The sequence below is a fragment of the Fukomys damarensis genome, unplaced genomic scaffold, assembly GCF_012274545.1.
Source record: "Fukomys damarensis isolate Sample0158 unplaced genomic scaffold, DMR_v1.0_HiC HiC_scaffold_1, whole genome shotgun sequence".
NCBI lineage: Eukaryota > Metazoa > Chordata > Mammalia > Rodentia > Bathyergidae > Fukomys > Fukomys damarensis.
Window position 1 is genome coordinate 5021798 of NW_022900913.1, and position 12654 is coordinate 5034451.

Genomic DNA, 12654 nt, shown 5'->3' on the forward strand with positions numbered 1-12654 from the left:
AAATAAAATAAAACCAAGCATATTTCCCTTAATCTTCTGTACCACCCAACTCTGAATCTGCCTTTTTCATGGACTCTTTCTAGAAAGATTTTTCTACACTTTTCAATTCACCTCCCTTACTTTTACTTCCTCTTCACATTCTCACCCTCCGGTGTTTACTTCTACCAAGCCACAGAACTGATTCTTGCCAAATTCACCACCGACCTGTCTAATCCCCAAACCTGTGTAGGACGCCTGCACCCTTATTGCGCTGACCACTCAGACGTCCTGAGCCACACTGACCTTGCCCTCCCCTTGCAGAGCAGGCCCACCCCTTGGCCTCTGTGACTCTGCATTCCCTGTGTGTTCTTCCTTTGTGTCCATGGTGTTTTCTCCTGGCGGACTCCAGCCTCTCCTGTATCTGAGTGCTGTCGGTACGGTCTCGTGCTCCTCTCTCTTTCTTCATCTTTCTCCCGAACTTGAATTCCCATCTACTTGATGCTAAGCTTCAGAATTCAACAGAACTTCCCATGCTGATCCACTTAGTAGGCCTCTAAGATAACACCTCCAACTAACACAGCCACATTTGAACTAGCCACTGTCCCCTGTGAGCTTGCTTTGATCTGTGCAAACGTAGCTTCCTGCAGCCAGTTTCTTAACTGGCGACTGGTCTTCATCCTCAGCGCTTCCTTTCCTAGCTGTGCCCCCACCACCACCTAATCAGTAACAACGTTGGACCCCTCTACTGGTCCCCATTGCCCTGTCCATGACAGACATCCAGCGGGCTCTCCTGGATCCCTGCAGAGTGGTGCTAGGTTCTGTGCTGGCAGCCAGAGGAGTGGTTCTAATGGTGCTGATCGGATCCATCTCTTACCCCCACCTTGTCATCGGCACCTGGCCCACACCCCTCGCTCCCTCACTCCGGCATTTTCCTTCAGAAATGGTCTGTAGTGAGGACACTCACTGGTGGTCTTGTTTGCTCGATGCGCTCCTCTGACTGAATTCTGAGCTTTAGGAAGAAACTCAGTGTCCGCTTCATCCTGGCCCATAGTAAACACTCCAGACCCCTTTCAGTATCTGTGGAGAAGGGGCCAAGAGATGTGGGAGGGCGGCAGAGGGGACAGAAAGAGCATGAAGAGGGTATGTCCATGTGGCCCACTCCCCCGAAGGACTGTGGTAGCTGTGTACGGCACACGTGCACTCACAGAGATCAAAACGGCAAAGAGACCAAAAAGCAAATACCCCTTATGAAAAAGATAATTCCAGGATTTTTTTCAGTCAGTACAAACCAGATTGTATTTTACTATTTACTGCTTCTGCAGTGGGATATAGATCACGTGGCAGAGTGGGCAGAGGCACACTGGATGCCAGCAGGGTCATTGTGGCCGTCAGGATGTGTGCCACATGTAGAGAAGGGAGAAGGCAGGTGGTTGGATAGAATGGCCTGGAGCCAGCATGTTGCAGGCGGGGCTTTTCTGTTCCCAATAACTCTTCATCTGGTGGCCCATAATTGTAATCTCAGCATCTGGGAGGCTGAGGCAGGAGGATCCCAAGTTCCAACACAGCCTAAGCAATGTAAATTACAAAAGAAAATGGCCTGAAATGTAGCTTAGTATGACATGAGGACGTTGGGATGGATCCCAGTACCATTAAAAAATGTAGGAAAATAACTAACACTAAAAAAGTTTAATGAGGGTCACAGATTTAGCTCAGTGGCACTGCCACCTGCTTCACAAGCTCAAGGTCCTGAGTTCAAACCCTGGTACCACCACCTCAAAAAAAAAGTTTAATGAGAAATTTAACAAGAAGCGTATATATTCCCTCTCCAGGAAAATGACATTTTTCTCATGCAAATACAAAGTGAAAAGAAACAAATAGAAATCTCTCAAGGCACAAAGGTACACTGACTCCCTTAAGCTTCCGACTCCTGTTCCCACAGTATCTTATATGCTGACATCGTGGGGTTCACTCGACTGGCGAGCGACTGCTCTCCGGGGGAACTGGTCCACATGCTCAATGAGCTCTTCGGGAAGTTTGATCAGATCGCAAAGGTGAGTACCAGGCTTCCCTCCGCCCCAGGCCCTCTCACCCTAACCCAGCCTTGTCGCCTCCGCATCATCCATAGCTCGCTGTTTTTCAACACCCTTCCGGAATGCTGCATGTGAAATTCCTTGGTTTGTCATTGATGAATCTCAAGTCTATACCTGGGATGCAAAATGCCACAGCACATAATTACTGCATTTTCATCTACTTTTAGAACCTGCTTCTGTATAATTCTGCACACATATAATAAATACACTCAAGATGAGAAGATTTCATTTGCAGTTCTCTCTGCACGGTGCTATTTTGAGGCCTCTTAGTGGCATTCCATGTCGAGGCGTTGGGAAAATCATTTCTGCTCGTCTGCCATAGCCATCCTGAGCTCCTATTGTGAAGTAGGACTCTCAGAGGACCCCTGAAATAGCACACCTACCTTCTGTGCAAGCCTTTTGCTTCTTACTGTCACCTTTTCATCCTTTGGCTTTTGTGCCCCTTGAACAGAAATGTACGTTCACGATATGCCCTGCCTATGCTCATGTGAGAAATTTCACACACAGCACAGGCGACAGGTTCTCTACAAGCATCTTAGAGCGGCTGGTGAAAAGAGTGGAGTCTCCCAAGCCAACCCTTTGCTTAAGGGAGACATTTCCCATCAACCTAATTCTGTCTTTGAATTGTTCTCAACAAAAACTACTTCATTATGTCTATTGATTGGTTATTTGTATGTGAGGGGCTTGGTCCTAAATTTAGCTCACCATGTGTTTAGCCCGCGGTTAAACAATACAGAGCCCCCCGCCGAGTGTCTGGGAGGAGGCCTGGCCTGCAGATGTTGGCTGATCAATCTGTAGTCCCCCCGCACACATCAGCTGGTTTGCAGTGCTCACTGCAGACAGCGTGTAGCTCTGACTCCTTCCACTCCCAACAGAAGGGATGCAGGTGAATTTAGGTGAAGATTTAAGGAAAAGGAAAGGTCAAGCCCTTATGTGATGTATGGAAATTTTTCATTAGCAAAAGGTTACTTTTTAAACTACCTGGTCCTCTTAGGAAGGAACGTTCCAGCATGCTCGGTGTCAGTGCCTAGCTAGTGCTCACATGGCAACAGCGTCTCAGTTTCTACACTGCCCCCTTATTTAGGGACAGATGTCATATTGTGTCGGGGCCCACACTGTACCAGTATGACCGCATCTTGATTACACGTGCAACTATCCCATTGCTGATGAGCTCATAGATCCAGGAATCGGGACTGAGAGCAACAGGTGCATTCGGGAGGACACAGTTCATCACTTACAGTGGAGACACTCACTGGCACTTCCTTTGATCCTGGAGTGAAGGAATGAATATCTGCCTGACTCATCCAGGGCTTGTCAGAAGTGTAGCACACCATGGAGCCAGCTCGTGGTGACTCTGGACAGCAGAAGAAGCAAACAGCCCATTCACTGAGTGACAGCGACATGAAGCACACCCTTTAGTCCGTGGAACTCCAGATCCCTGCCATGCACTGCTATTTTTCTAGAAGCAGGATGTCCCTTGAGGAAGTGTGGGAGGGGAACCTGACGAATAAAGCAATTTACCTGCTTCTTATTTATGATATTATTATCAGAATGACTAAACACAACGTAACTAGTGTTATAAATAATCATGAAAGTACATCTTAGTGTGTGAGCTATTGGACAGGAAAAGAAATGTGCCAAATCAACAAATGGGATGCATGCCTAAGAGAAAGAAGTCCTGTTAATATTATTATTTGAGGGCTGGGGATTTAGCTCAGTGGTTCCACTGCCTGCTTCGCAAGCACAAGGACCCAAGTTCGATCCCTAGTACCAAATATATATATATTATTATTCTTTAAAATCTGTTGGTGTCAGAGGGAAGAAAAATCCGTGTTTGATAAATGTTTGCTGCTATTTACTTTACTGAAGTTTATGAGCTGGCTGAAAAGGTGAGGAATGGAGGTAGGATTAATGTGTTTAAATGCAGTTAATCTAAACATTACAAACACGGTCCACCCAAGAAAAATAAGTTAGTATAATTTTGTGTGAGTTCATTTTAACCTAAGGTCAGAATTATTACTTGGTGGTGCTTCATGCTGGCTTATCAGATTGTTGAGATGTTTGTCAGTCTCTGCATATCAGATTCTGCAGGTGAGAATGTGCTTGGGTTGAAATTACATAAAGATAACAGTCACAGAGTAGAGAATAGCACAAAACTCTAATTCAGACTCAGTCTGGCCTCCAGTTTCTGCCCTGAAAGATTCCTCTCTGCATGCCATGCTCCTTGTTGCCGTCGGCGTTGGGAGATAGGGAAAGTGATGCGGCTCCTATCCTCCTCTGCATCTACGGAGTGGGAATAATTCCAGAGCGTTCTCCCCGCTTTCCCGTTTCCTTCCCTTTCCCTTCTGCTCACCGGATAACCGAAGGAAAGCTGTTCCCTCCCTCTTGCCTCATGTTCACTCCCCAAAGACCAGCCTCAGTAGAGCTGGCACTCGGTGGTCCTGGGTTACCAGCAGGCTGATGCAGGTGGAATTCTGTGATTTCTTCTTCCAGGAAAATGAATGCATGAGAATTAAAATTTTAGGAGACTGCTATTACTGTGTTTCCGGACTCCCTATCTCTCTTCCTAACCATGCCAAGAACTGTGTGAAAATGGGATTGGATATGTGTGAAGCCATAAAGTAAGTTTACTACTTACTAATTTTTTTAATGTGAACAATATTGAATTGTAATTCTCACCTGCAAGCATTTCTATTTTTTCTGTGTCCCAGCATTAAATGAACCATTGCACATTTAAATATAAATATGCAGAGACCTGTTTATTGGTTTTATGAGGACTCAGTCCTAGGGCTTCTGTAAGTGGTTGCTATCATGATTATTACCCTTTGATTACAACAAATCTGAGTTAGAAATTTACAGGAAGGGACTGTTTTGCTGTGATTTTAAAAAATTGAGGGGCCATGGATTTAGCTCAGTGGTTCTGTCGCCTGCCTTGCAAGTGCAAGGTCCTGAGTTCAATCCCCGGTACCCCCCCAAAAAAAAATTGATTCAGTGTCTTCTTTGATGTTATGGAGAAAGTCTCTACCCTCAGTGTGTCTCTAATTCTGAAAAATATGACCACACACATTATAAAGAGGAAAAGTAGTTTATACTACCAGACTATAATTAATTTACACATCTAACTCATAGCTGCTTCGTCTAGTCAACAATGTGCTCAGCTTTATGAGTACTTTCATTTATACCTGTACATGTCTTCTGCATTATGTTTTTTAAATTGTGATTCCAGAGAAGATTTGCTTGTTTAAAATATTGTTCTCAGTACTGTTGACAGGTAAGTGATAACCATGAAAGGTAAAAGGTTGATTTTTGCTCTAAGGACTACCATGAGTTCTTCTTTCAAAGTGCCTTGTGTAGAACCTAGAGTGTTCTTATAAAGGTGAATCCTTTTGTTTGCTGATTGAAGAATTCTAGTTTATTACATTTTTAAAATTGTCTTGATCAAGTGGTTTCTTTTCTCATCCACCACATAGTTTTTATCTAAAAAGGATAGGGATCCTGTGTTTCATATTCTAGTTCAATGCATCAAGGTTTGAGCAAGTAGGGTTATATGGGGGAAAAAAAGTCAGGTCGACCCTGTGTTTCCCACCATGTGTGTTGGTTGCATGCCCTGGAGTAGTCCAAGGTCTGTAGGGGGCTCTCAGAGCTGCTCAGGGAGCGGGAATGGAGACTCCACCCTCCAAGAAGCCAAGACACCCATGAGGAGGTGAGAAACCTGCATTGTGGCATCCAGGTCCGCTGGCTCAGCGGTGATCACTGCAGGTACTGCCGAAAGGTTGGCAAAGGAAGGGAATGATGAGAAGAGGAGCGGAGAAGGGAAGAGGGGTCACTGCGCACTCAGTTTCCTGTGTAAATTACTTGGTATGGGAAAGAGCTGTGTGGTACTTGCTTCATCCCATAAATAAGTCATGCATTTTCTCTGATGCATGATTTTTTTTAACTTTTATCAAAAGCAAGGAACTACCATAACTCTGCCAGTTTAGACATGAGTGACTCCAATTAAGGAAGATAATACCTTTTCTCAAGTGTATGACCTACCCCTGGAGGCAGTTACCACATCCCTTTCCTATTAGAGGAAAGCATTTTCCTTGATTTTCTTTTTAAATAGATGTAGGAAATATTTTTGTGAAAGGCAAAAATACATATATTGGTAATATGTTCAACTCCCTCCCTAGTCCCCGCCCAGGTATGTCCCAAAAGAGTGCATGGCATCATACTGTAGCGACCCATGCATACCTGTGTTTAATGCATTGCTGCTCTTAGTAGCTAAATCTTGAAAACAATGCATAGCTACAGAAAGCTGCATGAAAAGTGTGGTACAATGTTGTATTTACACACAATGGAATGTATTTACACACTCTGCCACCAAGCAGGATAAGTTTGAGTCATTTGCACCTTGAAACCATAACAATAAGTGAAATACATCAAACACACAAGGTTAACTGTCACATGATTTCTCTTGTATGAAAGAAAAAAAGTGTAAATAATTTAAATATAAGCTAGATATTAGGAAAGAGGGAGACAGAACTTTTGCAAATGGAATTAGAGATCTGGAGAGGGAGAGAAGGAAAAGGAAGGAGGGAAGGGCAGAAGGAGTTTAAAAAATGAAGATGTGTTATGGACATGTACCGGCTCTCTGTGGAGAATGTACTCTTTATGTACTACAAACATGTACTGATAAAAACTTAAAGAATTAAAAAATAAAATAAAAGTTAATAATAATAGCAATAATATACTGGATTAAACCATCTACTTTTTTTGAAAGTTGATTCCACTTTTGAATCAACTGTTTTCTGATCCCACTCCATTTGTTATTACAAATGCTGAGGGGTTTTAGGAGAAAGAATCCTTGCATTATACTTCCTGTCACGTCTCCAGGTCATCTGAAATGTGAATTCATTCCACAGTTTTACCGTAGTAAACTGTACACAGCACATGTTAAGTGCATTCAGGATGCTGTGCACCCTGCCACCGCTGCTGTCTTCTCGCCAACCCTCTCTTTACCCCGATCAGAAACTCTGTACCCATAAAGCTGCAACTCACCATTCCCTCTCCCCAGCCCCTGGTCATCTCTGCTTCACTTTCTGTTTCAATGAATTTGCCTATTTTAGATGTTTTGTGAGAAGAGTCTCAAAGTAGTTATGCTTTCGTTTTTTGCCTCCAATGCATGAATTAGCAGAGTGTTCTCAGGACAGGCCTCATTCCTTCTCACAGCAGGATAATACTCCACCCTGTTAATGCTTTTTTTCATTTTCCCATTCATCTTTGGTGCATCAGCAATATCCTAATCTCAGTAATTTTAGTAGACATGAAAAAACTCCCCTAACCCTTGCTTATCCCTAAATTCAGCCTTCAGATCACACAATGGTGATATGAACCAGTATCCCACCACTGCAGATGGAGGGATGCCACGCCCTTCCTCTGTTGTATGTCACCTGCTTGTCTTAGGAATTGTCGATAAGATAATAAAAAATAGGCCATGTTGTTAACAGCCTCGGGAATGTCATGACAGGGTGAGCATCTCAACAAATTCTTGGAATTGTTTGTTCTCATTCTTTCTCACAGAAGAAGTGAACATTTGTGCTCCCAGTCTTGACCCATAAGATGGGAATGAATTGTCTGCTCACCATTTTATTAAATAATGTGAAATAGGAAGATAAGGCCCAAAGGGGAAGGGGAAGTGGGAGGGGGAGGGGAAGGGAAAGGAATAAATATGAGAAAGAAAAAAATGGAAACAAACTCTTTGTAAATAAGGAGGGGTGGAGGGGTGGAAGGGAGGGCAGGGAAATGGAGAAAAAATAAGAACCAAGATATATCATGTAAAGGTACAAGATCCCAATGATGAATGTCATCATATTGTAGACCTAAAATGTACCAATACACTAGAATCTTCAGAATACATATAAATGAATTAGCTTATACACAGGTAGAAGTATGCGAGCCAACAACAATCAGAGTAGACTATTCCACAAACTGTCTTTCTTCTACATCAGCTGCCTGTCTATCCTATCTGTTTGTAATGCGAATAGTGTTCCTTTGGCTGGAACCAACGTCATGCATCCCTTGCTGCTAAAGGGTATCCAAGAGCCAGATTCACCACTCGAGACCTTGTGAGCAACAAGCCTCTTACCAGATACAGTCCTTACATAACTGAGCGAGTGAGCTGTGACACAAATGAGTCTCTTTATTAAAAAAAGAAAGAAAAGATGGGAATGACTACAGGAATTTTAATTTTTTTAAACTAGTGAAAGGACCCACATTTTAAGAAGCTGGGCCCGTTAATTTTATAACTTTTAGCATGGTCAAGTGATAGCATTTTATCATTACAGTATGATGTACAAAGCTGTGCTTCTTTGAGATGTCCCTGATGTGTCTTGTTATAATTCTCATAGCAGCCTCCTCCTTCCTCCTTTCCTTTCCTTTCCTTTCTCTCCCTCCTTCCCTCCCTCCCTCCCTCCCTCCTTCCTTCCTTCACTCCACATTTCCTCTAGAGTGTTTTTCTCCATGTAGCAAGGCTTCTTTCACAAGAATACTTTAAATGACGTGTATTTAGCTGGCAAAAATAAATAAGTATCACCAAGCAATTCCATTTCCTCTTCACTGAAGTTCTTCACATCTCTCTTCTTACAGTCAGCATAGGGTTCTACAGTATTTTTAAATAAAACTTTAGATTAATTTCCTCCTCATGATACATTATGTATTACTAAAGCTTTTTAAAAATATGTTCTTTTTATTAAAGAATTGCACAATTCAAAAGCTTTCACCTCATGATTTTCTTCTTTTAAATTCATACTCGGGCTCTCATCATTAAGCTCTTGCATGGGCTGAGTGCTCTCGCTAGCTGAATATATTCACCGGGGCTCACGCCCCAGGGGCCACTAGCATGACAAACGACCCCAAGATGGTCCTGATGTTACAAAGCAAAGTCATGTGAGTCTCCTATGGATGTACAGGGCAGGTGCAGCACGTGGTAAGTACGTGCTTGATACACGACAGCTGAATGAAATGCACAGCTAACTCACTCTGCCATCAGCTAGGTCTGTCCTTTGCTAGCTAGAGACTGGAGCTCGTCAAATCTGAGGGTTGTCTGGGAAGAAACAACTTTCTTCATGGTTTAGGGCAGTGATCTTCTGCCCCGGGAGGAATTCATAGCAGATTTTTCAACAGTACAGAAATTCTGAATAAAAATGCCAAGCAAGCTCACCAAATGTGAAAGGGAGAACAGGCTGCTGCTGAACTGTGACATCACTTCCTGTCTCTTTAGGAAAGTGAGGGATGCCACCGGGGTGGACATCAACATGCGCGTGGGAGTGCACTCTGGGAACGTGCTGTGTGGCGTGATCGGCCTGCAGAAGTGGCAGTATGACGTGTGGTCACACGATGTCACCTTGGCCAACCACATGGAGGCGGGAGGAGTCCCTGGGTAAGGCCAGACTTGGCATTTCTGTCTTCAGGCTGGCAGCACAGTTACTACTGAGTGGCTTTTCGGGTCCTGATGACTTCTCTGGCCTGTGTTGGCATCGTGCTGTCATGCCACACAAGTTTGATGGCTTCTTGTAATAATAAGACATGAGCTCTAGGGCTGGGGATGTGGCTCAGTGGCAGAACAGTTGCATGTCATGTGCAAGGCACTTCAGCACTGCACAAAAAGAAAAGCAAAATGCAAACTCTGAAGTCTCAAGTAAACTGACTTTATGAAAACACTGGTAGAGATGCAAAATAATAAACCCTTACTTATTTGCAAATTATGAATACAGACCTGCATTTGCAGTGTTTTATAAGGCAGTCCAGATGTGGCATTTCCCTAGTAGTGTCTGTTAAAAAGCAACTGTAACTTCCATCCTTGGAGAGGAGATTCTCAGACAAGAGAATCTCAGTGCAGATTCTGCACTGAGGAGATGCATGACAGTGAGCACTGAGAAAGAAAATCCTTACTTTTATGCAGCTCAGAGCTTCTCCTAAAACACCCTCAACCTGCATTTTGAATGATATTCTCACATGCAAAACTTTGATGCCACCAAGTGTGTTCTGGTATAATTCACTGCACCAACCATGTAGGCTTCTATGAATGCAGAAACTTCAAATATTACTAACTCATGACTTCCAAAGCAGTGATCAGTGAAATATAAACCTTCATTGTACCAGTGCCCCAGAACACCTGAGTTTCCTTCCTTTGAATGAGAAGTTACCACTAGAAATCACAAAGACAGCATCGTTCTTTACATCTGTCTTTCTCTGTCTTGACTGTGACTTTCCCATGGAACTTTAGGCGTGTCCACATCTCTTCTGTGACTTTGGAACATCTGAACGGAGCATATAAAGTGGAGGAGGGAGATGGTGACATCAGAGACCCATATTTAAAACAGCACCTGGTGAAAACCTACTTTGTCATCAACCCCAAGGTCAGTATCATTTTAAAGCATCTGCGATTAGTCTGTCATTTCTGTGATTAAAAGGAAGGAGGGACAAACTTTTATATAAGTGTGTTTTTAGTCCAAATCAGTTTAATCCTTGGCTAATCTTTGCCTCTAAAATGAATTTAAGAGCATTTGGGGGCTTAGTGAGGAAGAGGTTTTATAAGAATGTATTTGAATATTTATGAAAGAAACAGTTGAGAAGCATCAAATATACACATGGCGAGGCATCCATGCCACTGCTGATTTGGCCTGCAGAGTGTGTGTGTGTGTGTGTGTGTGTGTGTAGATGTTGCTTGTGAAAGGAGCTCAGTGGCACAGCCTTGACACCTGTGAGTTGGGAAGTTAAATGAAGAGAAAGATGGTGCTGCTGAGCTCAAAGGATGACAGTCTAGTGAGAGGAAATAGTTGGAATATATGAGAAAAAGGAAATAAAGAAACGTTGAAGCCTAGCAGATGCATCTCCCTGCATTGCTGTGGAAATGTGCTCATGTGCACATGTTTTCTTACATCCCACAAAACCCCTGTCTCCAGGAAAACAGCCACCCGGTCAGACAGTAAGAAGCCATCTCTTACTGCGTTCACACTGCAGGTTAGGCCAGACCAGGGCCAAGAGGTCTTAGTTTTGTCTCCGCTTCTCAAATTCCTGCCAAAAAGGTGGAGCACTGACACTCACCATTCACTCTTTACAGATTAAGACACTGAAGGGAGTCATGTAGGTCCCCACAAATCAGACAGCTGGTACAGGGTGCCGATCTCAACAAGAAAGACTTCTGAACTGGCAAGACCAGTATCACAGAATGTGCTTTTTCCATGATAGTGACCCCAAAACCAGAGCTCCAACTTTGGAGACAAACATCCAACCAGCTTGGTGATGGTTCTGGAGATACACATAGGACAGGGAGCAGGACCTGTGGGGTGATGGAAAGTGTGCAGAAAATGTGTTTTGTCTAGACGGGGCATACCCAAATAAGGGTGTGTGAGATCACTGCACAGATATGCCCCAGATCCAGCTATGACTTTAGAAAAGTTCGACCATCAAGAGAAAGCTAAAACATTAATGTATTTATTGAAGAATATACCTTATTAAACAATATCCATTGATAGGTCTATTATTTTTTCCTAAACTTCAGTCACAGCCAAGTTTTACTCTGTGGAAAAAAACACTCACCTCAGATGCCTTCTTCTCAGTCCCGCTAGGGAAGAAGGCAGAGGGTGTTGAGGGAAGGGGTGGCCTTAGCTGGAACTGGCTTGGGCCAGGGGGCTTGGAGCAGGAAGGACAAGGGGCAGAGCTGTGGGGCTCTGGGTGTCACGCTGCACTTCTCTCCAGGGAGAGCGACGGAGTCCCCAGCACCTGTTCAGGCCTCGCCACACCCTGGACGGGGCCAAGATGAGGGCGTCTGTCCGCATGACCCGGTACTTGGAGTCATGGGGAGCAGCAAAGCCTTTCGCACATCTGCATCACAGAGACAGCATGACCACCGAGAACGGCAAGATCAGCACCACGGTAAGCCCACCTCTCCTAAGCACTAGAAGCCTGGGCCCACACAGAGCTGCACAGCTCCCGTCAGAGGAGCTCTCTGGGCAGGGGTCCGCATTGTGCCACGATCTCCAGGTCTACCCTGCTCAGGGCTCTAGCCCCAAGTGACTCTGCATTTTAGCTTTGTAACCCAACACGGCACTGTACACACTTGATAGCAGAAGCATTCATGAACTATTGTTTCGACCGAGGAAGTTCCTTTGTGTGTTACGACATAGCAAGCCTCGAGTATCATAATAAAAAGACAAATAAAGGCAGAATGTCTTTGGAGTCTGAGTAACCTTGTGGAGACTGTGTTAAAAGCCCAGATGTTTGCGGCATGTAGGCAGCAACGCACGCTGCATTGTCGTGGAGTGACGGCCACTGTCGAGTGACACCATCCCGACTTCCCAAACAGAAAGCACAGCCAAAGTTCCTTACAAAGGGACTCATGCAGAAATACGGAGAGAGAGATATCAAAATGAGCCCACAGGAGGAAGGAAACATACAGATACTTAAGCACTTAGACTAATCCCAATAGTATTATTAGATCTTCAAACTACCTGCGAGTGTGATCCCACATAATGACATTCACTGTATTGAGGGTGTGACTGAGATTTTAAAAAAGGAAAATGCAACACTGCATGATTCTTAT

At 44.0% G+C, this 12654-nt stretch overlaps 1 protein-coding gene across 1 annotated transcript in view; it reads left to right on the forward strand.

The window, feature by feature from the left end:
* Nucleotides 1–12654, forward strand: part of Adcy2 (adenylate cyclase 2) — a 371910-nt gene that overhangs the window by 257185 nt on the left and 102071 nt on the right. Inside the window, exons 6-10 of the mRNA XM_033758687.1 lie at nucleotides 1919–2030; nucleotides 4563–4690; nucleotides 9331–9489; nucleotides 10336–10468; nucleotides 11811–11987. Coding sequence (XP_033614578.1) covers nucleotides 1919–2030; nucleotides 4563–4690; nucleotides 9331–9489; nucleotides 10336–10468; nucleotides 11811–11987 — 709 coding nt within the window. The remainder of the gene's footprint in view (nucleotides 1–1918; nucleotides 2031–4562; nucleotides 4691–9330; nucleotides 9490–10335; nucleotides 10469–11810; nucleotides 11988–12654) is intronic.